This window comes from Phaenicophaeus curvirostris, chromosome 5 (genome assembly GCF_032191515.1).
Source record: "Phaenicophaeus curvirostris isolate KB17595 chromosome 5, BPBGC_Pcur_1.0, whole genome shotgun sequence".
Classification (NCBI taxonomy): domain Eukaryota; kingdom Metazoa; phylum Chordata; class Aves; order Cuculiformes; family Cuculidae; genus Phaenicophaeus; species Phaenicophaeus curvirostris.
The window spans coordinates 52,743,614-52,762,369 of NC_091396.1; the positions used below are offsets into that span (position 1 = coordinate 52,743,614).

The 18,756-nt window shown below is 38.7% G+C and overlaps 1 protein-coding gene across 16 annotated transcripts in view; it reads left to right on the top strand.

Annotated features, from left to right (window-relative positions):
- UNC79 (unc-79 homolog, NALCN channel complex subunit) overlaps positions 1 to 18,756 on the top strand; it is a 116,973-nt gene that overhangs the window by 79,631 nt on the left and 18,586 nt on the right. For 14 of the 16 annotated variants that reach the window (XM_069858671.1, XM_069858678.1, XM_069858674.1 and 11 more), the window contains 8 exons: positions 3,407 to 3,445; positions 4,383 to 4,495; positions 4,582 to 4,667; positions 5,601 to 5,774; positions 6,319 to 6,387; positions 6,997 to 7,107; positions 11,721 to 11,825; positions 17,537 to 17,614. In XM_069858671.1, coding sequence (XP_069714772.1) covers positions 3,407 to 3,445; positions 4,383 to 4,495; positions 4,582 to 4,667; positions 5,601 to 5,774; positions 6,319 to 6,387; positions 6,997 to 7,107; positions 11,721 to 11,825; positions 17,537 to 17,614 — 775 coding nt within the window. The remainder of the gene's footprint in view (positions 1 to 3,406; positions 3,446 to 4,382; positions 4,496 to 4,581; positions 4,668 to 5,600; positions 5,775 to 6,318; positions 6,388 to 6,996; positions 7,108 to 11,720; positions 11,826 to 17,536; positions 17,615 to 18,756) is intronic. The other 2 variants (XM_069858670.1, XM_069858669.1) reach the window with 2 other exon arrangements.

Here is an 18,756-nt window from a genome sequence, read left to right on the forward strand (position 1 = left end):
TTAGAAGAAATATCTTATGCTGTTGTATTTCTGTGCTTTAGTAGATTTTTGAAAATAAGTGCAGTGTCCCTTGGGTGTGTGATCAGTCTCATTACATTCTGCAGAAATCCTCATGTGCTTTAATGAAAACAGATGGTACAGTTATTCCAGAATCAAGATCTTAATTACTTGAATGTTGCTTCAGACCTGTTTAACTTTGCACAGAATTAATATGTTATATTTTAATGTGGACTGCTTGTAACAACAGTGGAGTCAGAGACTCTAATGAGTTATTCTGTTTTATGCTGGGAGAATTGAAGAGAATATAATATTCAATCCTCTGCATCATCCAGGCTGAGATTATTGCACTGTTGAAAGTATGCTTTGTTCCCAGCTTGTCAAGCATTATAAATGGAAATTGCCATTCATTTTGTTTAACAGTGATGCATTCAACTGAGCGGCCTTATGGTCCTTTTTCGATTTTGCAGTGGTGACTAGAGAGGAAACAGTCTTCAGAACAGAGGCTGACAGAGGATTGAGCAACAGCTAAGTCCAGCCTAAAAGGATCACAAACCAAAAATAAACATTGAAAGCCAGATGTAAATTGGTGTAGCTCTATAAAATATCTGTTTAGACATGTCAACCTATACCAGCTGTAACACGCTCAGCACATCAAAGAATCATAGAATAGTTAGGGTTGAAAGGGACCTTAAAGATCTGCTAGTTCCAAACCCCTGCCATGGGCAGGGACATCACACTTCATCAGGTTACCCCAGGCCCCATACAACCTGGCCTTGAACACCTCCAGGGATGGAACATCCACAGCTTCCCTCGACAACCTGTTCCAGTGTGTCACCACTCTCATGGTGAAGAAACTCTTCCTAATGTCTAGTCTAAGTCTGCCCCTCTGCCTCCCAGTTTATACCTGCTCCCCCTCGTCATGTCACCACAAGCCCTTTTGAATAGTCCCTCTCCATCTTTCTTGTAGGCCCCTTTCAGGTGCTGGCAGTTTGCTATATGATCTCCTCTGAGCCTTCTCTCCAGGCTGAACAAGCCAAACTCTCTCAGCCTCACATGCTACCTCATAGCAGAGGTGCTGCAGGCCTTGGATCATCTTTGTAGCCCTTCCCTGGACCTGTTCCAACAGCTCCATATTCTTCTTACGTTGAGGATTCCAGAACTGGGCACAGTACTCCAGATGAGGTCTCACAAGAGAGGAATAGAGGGGCAGAATCCCCTCCCTGGCCCTGCTGGCCACACTTCTGATGCAGCCCAGTATACAGTTGGCCTTCTGGGCTGCGAGCGCACATTGCCAGCTCATGTTGTGCTTCTCATCGACCAGCACCCCCAAGTCCTTCTCTGCAGGGCTGGCCTCAATCATGTCATCCCCCGTTGTGTACTGAAAATGGGGATTGCTCCAACCTAGATGCAGGACCTTGCACTTGGCCTTGTTGAACCTCCTGAGGTTCTTGCAGCCCCACTTCTCCAGCCTGTTCAGATCCCTCTGAATGAAATCCCGTCCTTCTGATGTGGCAACTACACAGGCTGGTGTCACCTGCAGACTTGCTGAGGGTGCACTTAATCTCACTGTCAATATAATGGAAGAAGATACTAAACAGCACTGGTACCAGTACAGACCCCTGAGGGACACCACTAGTCATGGATCTCCACCTGGACTTTGAGCCGTTGACCACTACTCTCTGAATATGGCCATCCAACCAGTTTCTTATCCACTGTACCATTCACCCATCAAATCCATATCTCTCCAATTTAGAGAGAAGGATGTTGTAGGGGACCGTGTCAAAGGCTTTACAGAAGTCTAGATATATCACATCTGTCAATTTACCTGTGTCCACTGCTATGGTTACCCCATCATAGAAAGCCACTAAGTTGATCATACAGGATTTGCCCCTGGTGAAGCAGTGCTGGGTGCTGGCTGCCATTAATCACCTCCTTGTCCTCCATTTGCTGAACATAGCTTCTAGGAGGATCTGTTCCATGATCTTCCCAGGCAGAGAGGTGAGGCTGATAGGTCAGTAGGTCTCAGAGTCGTCTTTTCTGCCCTTTTTCAAATTGGGCACAATGTTACCCTCCTTCCAGTCACCAGGGACTTCTCCTGATTGCCATGACTTTTGAAATATTATGGAGCATGTCTTGGCAACCCCATCTGCCAATTCCCTCAGGACTCCGGGGTGCATCTCATCAGGTCCCATAGATTTAGATATGTTCAGGTTCCTCAGCTGGTCACGAACCTGATACACCTCTGCAGTGGGAGGGGGTTTACCCTTCTGGTCCCCATCTTGTTGTCAATTGACCTAGGAGGGGTGAGGAGAGCAGTTATCAGAGAAATACCTCAGCCTTCTCCTCGTCTGTTGGTACGTGATCACCATTCCCAGTCATCAGTGGGGGTACATTCTCTTTGACCTTCCTCTTTTGATTGATGTAGCTGTAGAAGCCCTTCTTGTTAATCTTTACTTCCCTTGCCAAGTTCAGCTCCAGCTGCGCCTTGGCCTTCCTGACTTCCTCCCTACGCAGCCAGGCACTGTCCCAATACACGTCCCAGGTTACCTATCCCTGCTTGCACTGCCTGTGCAGTTCCCTCTTCTTTAGTTTAACCAGCAGGTCTCAACTTAAAATGAAAGTAAAAACTGCATGATATTTTGTGTGCAAGAGATGCTTCCAGTGTAGTTCCTTATAATTGCTTTTAAGTGGCTTTTAGTATTAAAGGTATGTTTTTTATATATTCTAAGCCATGATTCTGTTTGTTTATATGTCCCAGATATTGAAGTGTAGGATTTTGCTTTGAGATTTTGTTCAGAGTTTTTATCATTGAGTGCCCGCATTTGGCTCCAAAGTCTATATTTAGATACTAAAGTAAATGACCTGATTTTTTGAGAACCTGATATTTTTCATCTGACTTTGTAAGAGCTTGTAGGTGCTTAGTGTTTCCAAAATTAGGACAGCTATTTAGATGCCAAAATCTGGAACAAGGAACCTTACTTCAGATGGCCAAGAAGAGAATTTTGGCTTTGCCTATGTTACTTTGTTAATCAGAAACAATTCAGTCAGTCGGCAGCTGCTGGCAAACTCTTTTTCTCCAGATCTCTCTAGGTTAGTAATTATACATGATGTGCATGTAAGGCAGTACCTTTACTTCATTATCCTCATGCTAGTATAGGAAGGCAAGTAGAATTGTTGTTAGAACTGTTAAGTATTTGTGAGTCTGCAAGCCTAAGTAGAGTTTATATGTGGTGTAAACATGATTCAACTGAGTTTAAGTGCTCTTCAGATGATCTTTCTGGTGGTATTTTAAATGTTATCTAAAATTCTTGTTTATTATTTTAAAAAAAAAATACTTCATTGGCTTACTTAAAAATGAAACACAAAAAAAGCATATGAGCTTCACTTATTTTTGTTTTTATTCCAGGTTGGCATCAAGTACCAGTTTCTCTAATCAAGCAGAAAGGTATGGTAGCAATGGATACCTTGTTCAAAATTAAACAATTAATCTAAGGCATTGTCCACTCTGGCCCTGAAACCAACTAAATTTAACTTGTTAAAAATTTATTTAAGGTTTCTGAGTAAGAGAAAAATCTGTCCTTTCCCACTTGTTTCAAATATCTCATATGGTCTGAAGAACAGGAACTCATATACATAAGTATTGAACTTGAAAAAAAAAATAGATTCAGGGATAATTTAAAGAATCCTTCTGGTTTCCACAATTTCAGTGCAGCTTTTTCTGTCTTGTTCTGTGTTCAGTATTTGTCTTGATAAACCATCTCCATACATTCAGTCAAATGAATCATCCTTGGCCATGGAGAACCCCTGGCAATGATGTTTCGTTATGTTAATCAGATGCTGAATAGAATAAATTAGTTTTGAGAAGCTGTAAAAAATGTTAAGATGGTGCAGTATGAGTAGATAATACTTCAGTTTTTTAACCATTCATTTTATGAGTAATTAGGGAGTACTTCTTCTCTTGAAGGAAATTGCAAAAGGCAAATTAATATTATAATGTGTGTATTTAACCTGATTTATGGTAAAGCCAAGAACCTCATCCTGTATCAAAGGCGAGAGCAGGATTAGATTACAAACTCAGATGACTCACAAATTCAGGAATGTGGAGTATCAGGAAAAATGCAAGTATTTATTGAGACTTAAATACTTCAGTTATGTGTACGTACGTTTTCAAGCTCTGCATAGTCCAGCTGAAGTCATAAAATCAACATGATGAACTGTTTTTTGGGACCAGGACAGTTCTGCTTTTGACTGTCTCACTCATAACTGAACACTTGCATAATTAAAAAGAATAACTTCATCTTTATTTTCCCCATGTAGTCAGCTTTGAGGAGTGTTTCATCTGCAACGCAATTTCTTCTTCCTTTTCCTTCCCTTCATTTCAGCATGATGATCCCTGGAAATGCTGCAGGTGTGGCCAAACAGTTCCTCCGTTGTGTGTTCCATCAGTTGGCTCCCAATGGCATCTTCCCCCAGCTCTTCCAGAGCAATATTAAAGGTAACATGTGGTACCTGAGTGTATTTCTGACCTTTTTGATTACCTCTATGTGGACAGTCAGTGTAAAAATATAATTTGAATTTCAGATGGAAGTTTTTTACGAACCTTGGCCACGTCTCTTATGGACTTCAGTGAGCTGAGTTCTATTGCTGCTCTGAGCCAGCTGTTAGAGGTACGTTTGCAGTCAGCTGTGTTAATGGTGCTAGTTTTGTTAGCATTAAGAGGCATATTGGATCATTTCTCCTCACTCATTAAGAATTCAAACTTGCATCACCAAAAGCGATGTGAATTTTTGTTTTGTCCTCCTCAGAAAGTGGATTAGGGTGTCCTCACCATTTTCCTTATGGGTTTTGCTCTCACTGACAGCTTTTGTTATTTTTCCTCAAACCAGCTCCTGGAATTGTTCTAAGTGTTGATAATGTCGTCCATCCCTTCCCCCAGTACTGTTTCTGGTTTTCAGGAACATTTCTGCTCATACATCTCAGCTCTCCCTTTCCCCTAAATCTGCTGGATTACTACTCTACGTAGTCCAAGGATTTATTGCCTGCCTTTCACTGTCTGCCTTCTGTGCACTAGGCTTGTGTCTAGTGTAACTTATTCTTCCTCTAGCACTAGTCACTTGCACGTATCCTGCTTCTCCAAGTACGTGGCAGTTGCTTCATACAAAGATTTTGACATCACTTTAAAACTGCTTATGTGTTTCCAGGCCTGACCCTGGTACACATTAAAAAAAAATGTACATGGTCTACTGATCATTAATGAACGTATCTCTTTTTAAATTATCCAAAGGAAAACATGGGCAATCCGCTGCTGAATACTGCGTTTTTTTACTGCCATACTAATCTAAGAAAGTTATGAGTTAGAACTCTGCTTTACAGTGTTTTTCCTCAAAAGTTTTTATCAATACTTTAGGACCTGAACTAGACTTAACTGTCATATACAGTTCAAATCCCCTGCACAACGTTTTATCATTAGCATTATAGCAGAGGTAAGTAGTATTTGGTTGAACAAATCAACATTAGTGTTTCCAAATACTGCTTAAGGGACTATTTCTGCATGTGTACATTTGTTTACTGTTCTTGTTTTTTGTTTTTTTTTTCCCCAGGGTTTAAACAACAAAAAGAATTTGCCGGCAGGGGGTGCAATGCTACGTTGTTTGGAAAATATTGCTACCTTTATGGAAGCCTTGCCTATGGATTCGCCCAGCAACCTCTGGACCACAATTAGTAATCAGTTTCAGACGTTCCTTACTAAACTCCCTTGTGTTTTGCCACTTAAGGTATGGTGCATGAACATCTGAAATGAGTTCTGCTGCTATTGGTGTATTGTGAAATGGAACATGATCCAATTGTATGTTTTTCATGTAGTGCTGAACTGTGTTCCTTTCCAGAGCATGAAATTGTTTGGAGAGGTTCTTCCTAACACAGGGTAGATGATACCTTGCTATCTTGTTTAACATACCTCCTGCTAATGTACTCTATTTTTATTTCCCCGCCCTCAGTCCATTTTTATTACAGTGGAAATGTATCTCTAGGATTTTTTTGTTGTAAAAGAGGTAAAGTTAACTTTTCTAAACTAGCCCTTTAGTGACATTTTCTCCTCTCAGGGCCCATGCTGTGGTATGTTACCACTGAAGAGGTATAATTACATGTTCAGGAATAAGCCAGTAAATAAAGATCAGTCATCAGGGTTCATTTTTCAGACTTCACCTATAATTTATTCATAGCTGCTACCACTAAAAGCAAGGCATGTGCACAGACAGATACTAACTGCTTTTCTTTTTTTTTTCCTTTTTGCTTTCCTGCCTTCACTTGTGTTCACAGTGTTCTTTAGATTCTAGTTTAAGAATCATGATTTGCTTGTTGAAGATACCTACTACTAGTGCTACCAGGGTAAGTTCCAAGACGACAAAACTCTGTGGCCTCAGATTTAGCCAGCCTGTGCTATTCTGTGAATGTGTTCTTATCCCCTAGCTAGGTATTATATATAAGCATAAAATTGTGCAGTCTGATACTCTTCGGAGAATGATAAGAGCTTTGGAATCTAGGTTACAGTAAAGTGTGGGTGGGATTACATTCCTGTGTGGGTGTGAATGTATAAATGTATATCTTCTTATAGATTTGATGTTCTCTTTTTCTTTTCCCCCCTCTTTTTTTTTAAAACAAAAAAAAGGCAGTAATGAACTTCCTTAGAAGTTCTGCAGTATAATTCCACTGAAGTCAGTGAGGTTTTCCTGCATAAACACTACAGAATCTCTTATGTCTTGTAAGCACTATGTCAGAGGCGAAACTATTTTCTGGGTTTTTTTTGCTTCCAGTGTCTCATACAAGCATAAAGGCAAATGCTAGACAGAACAGCCATTTGAGGAGAACAGTGTAAATCCCAGCAAGACAGTCTCTGAACTAAAAATAATGCTGTTCCATTCTGGCATTTTGGATTTGGAATGCTTTTTGTTTTGCCGAGCAACCAGTTATTGATTTCTCTAAATCATGTCATTGCAGAGTCTTCTGGAGCCTTTTTCAAAATTACTGAGCTTTGTAATTCAGAATGCCGTCTTCACTCTGGCCTACCTGGTGGAACTGTGTGGTTTGTGCTACCGAGCCTTCACTAAGGTGAATATAATAAGACTATATCTTCCTTTAGGGACAACTGAAAATAAGACAAAGTCCTACTCCTCTCAAGTAGTATGTTTGTAAGTAAAGATGGAATCATTGTGAAGTTCCAGATGTGTCAACAATTTTACTGTAGTTTTCTGGTCAAGTAGTGATCATGACTGAGTACCTTCTACTGAGTTTCACGTTCCCGGTATAGACACAGATGAAGGGAACCTACTGAAAATATTGCTCAGAAAAGTATTTTGGTGTGTTTTCATGACTTGGAAATTTTTTTCTCTTGTAGAGATGATACCTGGTATTCATCTATGACTTAAAGTTGATTGTGTCTTTCCTAATGCACACGTTTGGCGACATGGCTTGTGTAGTATAAACATAGATATTCCTGATACTACCTTTTGAGAGCACAGCTGTGAGGGGAGGCAACAGACAGCTAAGTAAAGTAGAAGATTCCAAGTTAGAAGTTTAGATCCTGTTACATTCTGTATTTGGTGTCTCTGTGTGTGTGGCTGTAAGCTGTGTAGAAGAGCCAACTATTTACACCTTGAAAAAATTTTTAAGATTCCTCGATGAAAGCCATAGTGCACAAGTAATGCTCAGTTATTACTTAAGTTTGGTTTTGTAGCTGTTGATGAGAAGCTAAATAACAACAAAATCCACAAAACCCAATCAGACATTTTAATAAAGCCCCATATACTCCATTATGTAGATTGTTAAGGCACTGAGCAAAAATGTTGCTTCAGCCACTAAGTGCACAGTTTTCTTTTCTCAATATGTTTGTCAAAACAGTAAATAATCCTCAGGAAATGTTCTCTCATAAGTAGCTACTTGTTTTTCTATAGTGATAGTGTACAACTGAAATGTGTTGTGTCAGCCTTGATAAGACTTAAAATATCATTGGACAAAGGGTGAAGAAAATATGAAAAGTAATGACACTTCCATAGAGAACCTGCACAGCAAGAAAACAAGAAAAACTATTACCAGATGTAATGGTTGAAGCACTAAGTAGAAACTTAACAATATGTTTAATTAAAGCAAGTAAATACTACCTTTTTGTTTGATTTGAAAGACACGAATTCATGAAAGAAAAAAAATCCTGAATACAGCAGACACTGTCCAGCTTTGGAAGTAGAGTTCGATCTATAACTGAGGCTTTAGGCAAGGCAAAGTGAGAAAATTTCACTTCAAGTCTGGCAGTAGGATTTGTTTCATTGAAACAAAAAAAATCCCTTTTTAAAAATGAAGCAAAGACATTCCACTTGCATTTGAGGTCTGATAAGAATATTTCATTTAGGTATGCTATCGCAATTGTGAACTACAGGAAATGTTTCACTCTCTTGGTCTGCAGTTCTGATTATTTCAAGAAAATTTTATTACAACCAGGGTATTACAAACTCTTATTTTCTTGTGTGCTTCCTGGTTTGATGTTCTATTAATATATTGAGGACTTACTTGCACACAGGAGGCTTAGATTATAACGCTTAGTAAAATCTCCTTCTTGATTTACTTTAATGCAACCCGGTGACCTAGAAATGGAATAATTAGTGAATGGTCTCCTGCAATTTATAGCCATAAAATGCTTAATTTAGCGGAACTCCACACTACTTTATCTTTGTTATTTCTGAAAGTTTACCATGGCTTTGCATTGGAAATATCAGATTAATGACTTAAAAGCAAATCAGCTGTGATGCCTGTGTTTCTCTACAGTGGAAATAATTTTAACCAAGTAAGTCTGTTATTTGTGATAGAATGCCATATAGAAGTGAATTCCAGAAGAAATATGATATGTGAACATTGAAACTATTCAGATTTCATCTAGAATAATTACTTGTTTTACAACTTTGAGTGTGCCGGCTGGAAGAAGACACCAACTTTCACCTTAGCTCTGGAGGATTCTTGTCTTTTTGAATACCAAGCCACTCTGAAAGGCACTTTGTAGAGGTCATTGCTGTGCAACCACTCCACATATTTTTTTTATTTCCAACATCTTCCTAGTACCCTGTGGCAGGAGTGTCTCAGTGTCTTATGTCTTGGAGCCTGAAGACTCACGTCAATCTGATATTTAATTTTCTGAGTTGCTGTTCCAAGTCAGCAATTTGATTTTTTTCAGTGCCTTTGGAGCTCTCAGTTAAGAGTAGCATCTCTTCTGTGGATTGTAATTGTCTTATCTTCAGTTTTCCTTTCAAGTATCTTAAGGTCCTAAATGGACGCTTTTCTGCTTTCTTATCTTTTACAGCTGCAGAAGCTTGCACCTAAACTTAGCCTTTTGTTAGGATTCTGTTGACCCTTATTAAGTAAATGCAGAATGCCACTAGATTGGACATTACATGATTTTGCTACTGAATTTTTTTAAAGAATACTGAAGTGGCCACTCTTCAGTATTTGTTAATTACTGTAGTAGTAACAGAGATAAAGTAAAGAATTTTGCTTTATAGTGGCTTACTTGGAGGATAGCATACCACTCCATAAAAGAACCAAATTTACTATTCTTATTACTAAGATTGGACATTGAAATACTGCTAGAAAAAGAAAATGCAGTAATTTCACATTCTACACATAGACCTCTGGCAAGTCACAGTTTGAAGGCTGCAAGGCATATTTAGTGGGGCTGCATAGACATTTGAAAGCTTTAATTTGGCTAAAAAGGAGTTGGTACCAAGTTTACAGGTGACTCCGCTGGGCATTATTCTCATGGAACTAATACCCTTTCACAGCTCTGTGGCAGAAGATAAAATTCTCATTTATCACCAGCAGAGTGATAGGAATAAGTAGGCTTTGATAGGGAGGGTACTCTGGGCTAGTGACTTCAGTATCATCACTCTTGATTTACAGTGCAGAAAACAAGAAGTCAGATGTCAAAAAACATTTTGCTAGATTTTGCTTCACCTCTCTGCACTGCATGACTGCATGTGCTTAGCAAACATTTGGATTTTAAACTATGAGATAGGAGACTTATTTGAGAAAGAGGTTACTCACTGTTGTATTATCCTTAGAACCAAGGAAAGCTGGGATTCGTGAAGCCTGTGCTTCCTTCCCAGTGTTCTGACAAAGCAATTTATTATGGCCCAATTATATCCTGTGTAGCATAGGTGTTAGTCTGCAAAATAGCTGATTGCTTTTGAAAGAGTTTTACCTCTCTTCTTTTCCAGTATATTGAGGCTACCATACTGGGCTGCTGTAAGCTTTGTTTGGCAGTGTGCTACAAAGATACAGAATTACAGGATCGCAGAATTGTTTAGGTTGGAAAAGACCTTTAAGATCGTCAAGTTCAACCATAAACCTAAAGCTGCCAGGTTCACCACTAAACCATGTCCTTAAACACCACAGTGTGGTGACATCAGCTTTCTGAGGAGGAACACTGGTGACTGGCTTCTTGGTCTGCTGCAACTGAAGCTCACTCTCACTTCCAGCTGTTTATCCCCTCCAACTCCTTCTTTTTTAGCTGTACTTGATACTGTGTGCACCTGGAGGTAGCCTTCAAACTGACCCTCACTAACTAAGCCTCACAAGACTGCTCTGAGGAAGAGGCAAATGTTGTTACCCCATTTTACAGATGTCACTGAGGAACTGAGGCCCTAACAGTAAAAAATTACACACATTTAACTTAAGTAAGCAGGCAAGTGCATGAGAGTTACAAGATGGAACATACTAGGCTTTTAATCTTAAGCACACTTTATAGAATCATAGAATAACCAGGTTGGAAGAGACCCACCGGATCATCGAGTCCAACCATTCCTATCAAACACTTTAGATATGCTTTCCTTCTAAGACAACATGATTTCATCTCTAATGGTCATTTGAAAGACCAGCTCAGTGTTAAGCTTCCTGCTGATCTAAATTCTTGAGTTTGTGTGGTCAGTAGCAGGTTATACAATTGTTCCACATTTTTATCTTACTGCCTAAAGTCAGAGAATGTCAAAGTATGATGTGTAACAGGCTTGTCTCTTGTACATCCTTGCTCTACAACTCTGTTCTTAGGCTTCTGTGTTCTGATCTCCACCGGCTGATTTCCCTGTGTTTTAAGGTGTTTCTGTTGTAGCAGCTATAGCCAAGACAGTTTTTATTGTCTAAATGGAAAAGTACTGCAAGTCTAATGAATGAAAATAGATGTCCAAGCTCTTCTTAGTGCAAGCCTCTTGTTTTAAGGGGAGTGAAAGCAGGAGAAAATGTATGGTAAAACACAGACCATTTCTGGCAGGTTTAAAGAAATAATAATGCTAAATCCTATTGCCAGTTTTGTTCTCCTGTATCAATCCTTAATATTTAATCCTTAATATTTTTCACTTTATATGGAACTACTTAGTGAAAGCCACACTGCATGCCTGGTCTTTATAAATGTTTTATAAAATCTATCCGTATTTCACATATGAAATATTAACATTTTGGATATGGTACCTGATAGAACATCAGAGGAGAATCACCCTCATTAATGTCTCTTCAATCAATTCTGTAGAATTATATAAATGATGGTGTCTGCTTTTTTGTAAAACAGGTAAAATAGTACCATTTGTAACTTTTCTATTCTCAAACGTAGATAAAATGTATTTTTATAGTTTACTAGTAGGTGTCAGTGGATTTCAGGACATTCATAATTCTGTGTTTTTCTGTTGTAGGAAAGGGACAAATTCTACTTGACACGCAGCGTCATATTGGAGTTACTGCAGGCACTCAAGTTAAAGTCACCCTTACCGGACATGAATCTGCTGCTGTTGGTGCAGGTACAGGAGATCCCCATGGAATTCTCATAGTGATTGTGTCTTGGAACAAATTCAAGAATGGGGAGCAAGTCCAACATAGTTGCAGAAAGTACAAGAACTGTCAGAGGAAGCAAGAATTTTTTAAATCAAAATCCAGTTATGTTTGTAACCATAGGTACATACATTTAGACTCCCACACTAAAATTTAAGAAACTTAATAGGGAATCCATATTTCCAGGATGATAATGACCTGTGTGTCATTGTTGATGTACTGAGGATCATAGAATATATCTTGAGTCGTAAGGGACCCATAAGGATCGAGTCCACTGTGCTTCATTCCATGTCTCAATGGGGGAGCTGCCCCAGCTGCTGTCTTGTCTTCAAGTCTTAGCCCCAGAGTGAACAGTTTGTGTGGGAAGAGGTGCTTGTAGTTGATCACGAGCTACAACTAAGTTTCTGTCTACTCAAGCAGGCAGTAACTGTCTCCAGTCCCTGAAGGCTGTTCTCTTTTAACATGGAATTTTCCAGCAAAGAATACACAGGCAATATTTCTGTTCCTTTCATTGTGTGGATTGCTGAGTTAGAGGTTAAGCTTGCTTTTTCATAGAAGTATCTGAGGAAATGAGATGCAAACTCATGAAACATCTTTCTGCCTCCAAAATGCCAAGTGTGGCACTGTTTGGCACCACAAGCCTGTCTTGCAAAAAAATAATCACTGAAGTTCGTGAATTTTAAACACAGGTAGCAGGCTCTCATTGTTTACAATGAGCTAACTATTATATTCATTTAGTAACTTCAAATGGGATCAGCATAGCAGCACTCTGTCAGGTTCAAGTATAGTGTTTGTTATGTAGATCATTCATAATGCTCCCAGCATCACAGCTCCATTCATTCTTTCCCCTCCTGTTATGGGATCAGAGCTTCAGGTAGCTTACTATGGGCTCATTTTCTTTTGAGTACTGGTTTGTTACTCATAGTAAATAGGTGGTTGCCAGTTAACAGAGAAGTAATACTGACAAGTGAAATTATATAGCAGTTAGGATAACTATGAAAATGATTATTATGCCATCACTCCTAGGGGGAGAAGTTGAGGTGGGGAAGAATAACACTTGGGTTTTTTTTTTTTCTTTTGATGCTGAAGGATTATTTTTTTAAATCCATTTTAATTTAAAAAACAGAAATTTGCTGCCTTTTGTTGGGGTTTTTTTTGGTTTGTTTGTTTTTTGGATCAGTCAAGACCATCAACGTAACATAACAAGCACCAACCTCTTTCTGTCTTACGGGTGCAGTGATGCAGCTCAATACCACGTGCACGGCGTTTGTTGACTTCAACTGACTTTTCCTGTGTCACAGAACAAAGCCGTTTTTCTGCATTGCTCCATTGTGTAACTCAATCTTATGGCTACCCCAAAGTATGGTTATCCCACAGTCTAGTCAATCCTGAGTTCCTCATCTGGGATTGCAAACATGCCACATCAGTTTTAGCAGTGAGATTTAAATGGTAAACACTTGTCCTTCACATTGAGTCAATGGCTTAATAAATGCAGTAAGCAGAACTGTCTTTTACATTATCTTTACCTCATAAAGAAAGAATGATAGTTGCCTGGATTTTCTTTCTAGCACTGTTCCCATATGTTGTATTTACTTTGAGATGTATTCATACCTTACACAAATGCACCTAATGTGGATATAAATGTCTTTTATGATGTCTCTCTTTCAGAGGCTGATGAAGTGATTCATATTTCCTGCTATGCAAAGCAGCCAGCTTCTGTTTTTATGCAGTCAGTGGTAAAGAATAGGGGTTGTATTCAGACCATCTGCCATAGATGCCTACTGGAGGCATGATGACTACTTCTCCCATTGACTGTGCAAATTGGCAGCCGTCAGTAGTATGTGGTCTGAATCATTCAACAGCCTCTTGAATTTAAATACCATAGTAACTGCTAAGCCCATCTCAAGTACTGTTGTAATTTAAGAAACCTACTAGTAAAAACACATATGTATCTGATTGTTTTAATTTTCTTTGCTCTCATTAATAGAACAAAGGGATTGCTTCACCTCTTTACCATACAAAGCCACCACAGGATTAATTCAAATTGTATGGTTTTGAATCCATAAAACTGTAGCAGGGTTAACACAGCATCAAACAGAAATGGTTTTAATTTCCAAGGCAGTCATGTCCCCACGGACATATTAGCCTGTGTGCAAGTTTCTATACAGACGGTGCACACAGAATCCAGAGATTCAGTCAGAATGTTCCAGATCACCAAGGGTCTAGGAGCACTTTGATTTAATGATAGATCAGTTGTGGGCTGCCTAGCAAAGGAATTCCTAGGAATGAACATTTAACACCCACATTTATCAAGATTACGTGGTGCCATCGGTGTCACTGGTGATATCAGTGCTAAGATGAGGGTTAACTTCATCCCACTTTACAAAGAATAAGAATTTTAACCAAGTCACCCCAGTCATTGCATAGATTGTCCTGATGATAACAGGTACAGAAAGCCTGTCTCCTTGATTTGTCCTAGCAAATGAAAACCGTCATGAACATGCTGCTGTTACATGGGTTTCCATAGGAACTGTTTCTTCACCCAGCATTTTGTTTCACAGCACTTTTCTCCCACTCGCATTTCACCAGCACGCATCTTTAGGATTTCCAGTGACTGCAGACTATGTTAGTAACTCATTAAGATTTACTTGTTCAGTCAGGTTCTAAGGTTCAGTGAACCTAGTCTGTTTTGTTTAGGTGATTCCTGTTTTGGGCCGGACCTTCAGCTAATGTAAATCAGTGTATATCCAGTGTTCCAGTCTGTTTCTGTGAAGATCTGGTCTGCTGATAACTGAATGGAAGCATTTAAAGTTACATATAAATATGCTTATAAGAACATATATATTAAGAACTATGATTATGAATGGCATAAAATAGATAGATTATGGTATATAGATAATTCACTACATTCAGCAGACATTCCCATTGAGATGTTATTCTGCAGATGTATCTCAGCAGATAATGCTAGTAAGAGGCATGGCAATTTTTTGCCTGTTTCTCATCTTTTTGCAGTGAGGGTGTATTGTCTTCCCTTTTTTCTTTACATGTGGCTGGCATTAAATCTCTTGCCAGTGAGGTTTTGATGTCTCCTAGTGTTTGTAGAGGAGGCAACGTAAATGATAGTGAATTGGACTTGAGATGTGAGAAATTTTTCGTTTTGACTTTGATTTCCCCATCCTCTTCTGACTGCATTGCAACTTTGGGAAGGATCCTTGGAACTGGCAGTGTGATGAAAAGACAGATAGGTGAAACAAGGACTAGTTGTTCGTTAGAAATGGAGTGGAGTTTGTCAGCTGTTTTTCACATATAAATTAATATGTTATTTAACCCAAACTCCTCTGTGCAAAATATGTAGAAATCTTACAGAAGGCAAGTAATGATTGCTTTGGCTGCTGCTTATTATTATTGTTTTTAAAAGAAAATGTTTTCTGAAGTAAATTATATTTGTCTTCGGCGAGGGTACTTTGTTGACTTAAATAGTGAGTACTGTACATGTCTGTAGCAGTGCAGTGAACTCACTGGTGGATGCTTGATGGAAGAAAACATGGGACAACACGCAGTGATCAGTATGATCCAAGTGAAGCCATTTAATCGAAGTTCACAACACATTTTATACCTTACTTGCTAAAGCAAGCCATTGTTTTACAAGCCGATTTGATGATTCTTCATTAGTAACAAGTAATCATTAGTTACAATACATTATTCTATTTTCTCATGAGAAACAGCTATGTGAGCATCTCAGTCTACAAATTGATAGACTACAAAGTAACAAGTCAAGGACTACCGAGGAAAGCTTCCCGTGAGAAATGAGAGGAGTATAAGGCAGAACAACTCTCTATTGTTGCGAAGAGAAACCTTGAAGACAGTGTTAGTTACAGCAGCTGCTTCTTCTGCAAAGTTAGCTTTAATTCTGGTGCAAAAGCTGTGTGAGGCCTTATGCTAAGGTGCCTTTATTTCATTTAGCATAAGCTGCTCAGTGCTTGAGGTGCTCATTAAATGTCCTCTGGTTCGTAACCACCCATCAGATGCTAAGTATACTCAGACAGATTCTTAATAGAATTATAGTCCTCTTTTGCAGCTGATATAGTACAAGGGAACCCTAATCTACATGCAAGTGGTTGACTGAGAAATCCTTCAAACAGGACAACTATGTATCTGTTGTCCAGCAGACCCAGCATCAGCATTGCTTCTTCTGAGATGGGGTGCATTAGGAAAAAAAATCTGTCCTCTATTTGCTTAAGTTCATTAATGACCCTTCTTTTAAAAGAGAAATGGAGAGTGATGGTTGCTGTTTGAAGTAAGACTCAACTGTCTTTACTGGGTTGATAGAGACCATAACCCAAAGGCTTTCTTTTGCTTCCCTTGTAATAATTAGAGCTGTGGTACAAAAGAGCACCAGGCTATCTCTCAACTGAAATGTGAGTTAGATTCTTACTTTATTTCCATTTGGCTTATGCTGGTCTGAAATAAATTCTAATGAGAAGGAGAGTCAACTGGAGCCAGGCCTATGTCTGAGGATACCTTATTAGATTATTCATCTAAACTCAGGTATGTCTTTCTGTCCCAAAGAACAGACTCTTGGTCAAGACATAGGTTGAGTAGTTTCCAAGTCTTGGTAGGCAGTCTGAGTTCAGGTTAAATTTGTCATTGAAAGGTAAAGCTCATGGAAGTGCAAGAGTAAATTTTAGGTCTGTGAAGGATATTTGGTAATGTTTTCAAGAGCGGTCAGTCATTGAGAGTATTGCTAACACGCATGCATCAGACAATTATGGAATATATTGTGTAGTCAATAGCTGGCTCTGTCTGTGAAGGTACTGTGGGATTTATTATCAAGAAAGAAAATCAAGGCTTAGACCTTAGTTTGACAGTTCTTTTCTGTTTGCTTTTTCTTAGGAAGTTACATTGCATCACTATAGACAGAAATTAGTTTTAGGAAAAAGCAAATCATCTGCAGGGTGCCAAATGCATTATTGAAGCTTATAATGATTAAATAACAGTATTAGGTCTAATGCATGAATGATGTGGACATTAGAGAGTTTGGGTCAAGGGATCTGGAAATAAGAAGAAAAAAAACAGAGAAAGCAAGGAAAAAAATAAGATAAGAAAATCAATTAGAGATATTCTATAGTATCAGAATGATACTGACCTCCTTTCAGAAACAGCTTGTATTTTTGTAGTGTTGTAGCCTATATTATGCAGGTTAGACCATGCCATACCATACCAGGATGCCCTCGATCTCGAAATTGTTCATATAACTCATAATTGTAGAATTTCAGTGTAAGTGTTGTAATATGACAGTGAAGAACATGGCATGCTGCCTTATTAACCTCTATTATTATTTACTCTGTAATGAAAGAGGAACGTTTGATGTATGCAATGAATAGATATATATTGCTGCTCATAAGGAGAGTCTGATTTATTATATAATATTCTTCAAATTGCTCCACAGCATGTATGTGTTAATTAAGCACATTAAAGTCAGATTTTTTTTCATTAAAATGAGCTCATTTATAATGGTGAGTTAACTAGGTTGTTTATAAAGAAAGTGTGCTCTAAAGGCAAACTACCATGAATAAAAGCAAGACAAGATCTGAACGGATTTTAATAGTCATGAATAACGTATTAGTGTCTTCAGGTTACTCCAAAAATAAGAAATAACATGTCTTTAATTTCTTCTTAGTTTGTTTGTGCAGATGCTGGAACAAAACTAGCTGAGTCAACAATTCTGCATAAACAGATGATTGCCTCTATGCCTGGAGTAAGTACTGAATCAAATCCTATATCTTAGTTTTGGCTTGTAAAAATCTGTGTCTTATTCAGCTCATTTTACATCTTTTGAATATTCTTACCTTTTCATTTCACTTCTGGATGGCAAAGGGTGTTGCAGGCAGAGGTTGAGATGCTTCTTCCTTTTTAAAAATGTTGGAAAAGTTCTGAACTTGATATTGCTTTCCTCAGTCTCACTGATACACTTGAGTCAGGTGACTGACTTTAGCTGGAGCCTGCACTCAAGAAGTCAACATGTGGGGAACAGACCATCTGAATGCCTCAAAAAATGGCAGCAGGGAGGAAGACTACAAGCCACTGTCTCCATTCTGACAAAAGATAATCTGGCTAAAGAAAGGATTTAATGATATTTTTCTGGTAACGTGTAATTCACGAATATCCTGCTGATGATTGTGGCTAAATTAGAAGTACTTGTAACTGCCTAGGTGCTGAATATGCACCTGGTAAATATGCAAGGAATTAGCATGACTGGAGATCTTCAGTCATTCTGTGATATATGTCACTGAGTACCCAGTAGCCTGCCTGAGAGTTAGCTCGAGTCTACTTGGCAAGCTAAGGAAAGCTTCTTTCCCTACATGTATGTGTCTGTCAGGTTTAGTGTGTGAGATTTTTTTTAACGCAAATCTTTAACATGCCTTTCCTCCCAACAGAATATTTTAATTTATACTTTGTGTAAATAGGTAGGCTGACCGTGGTATTACAAGGTGTGGTAGGAAAAGTATCACTTCAGAAGAAGTCTTAGGGAATGTAGTTTCTTGCAGCTGGAATGAAACAGAATAGATGGTTGGGGTGAAGCCATTTGCAACAGAGCATTATTATTCAGAGGTCTGAGTATATTATCTTTTATAATTCTATTATTCAGTATTTTAGAACCCATGTGGAATCCTTTGTCCACATAAACCAGATAGAAGATATGCTGACAGGGCTGACAGTGACCTTATTTTACTGTTTGTTATTCTGTCAAGGGAACTGACAGGCGTAGCATTTAAAAAGCCAGAAGGTGATAAGTTCAGCGTCATGTAGACTGATATCAACAAAATTAATGAGAAATTCCCAGGTCAGTTGGTTAAAAATAGAATGGTAGCAGTTTTTCATGTTCAGCCACAAAAACTC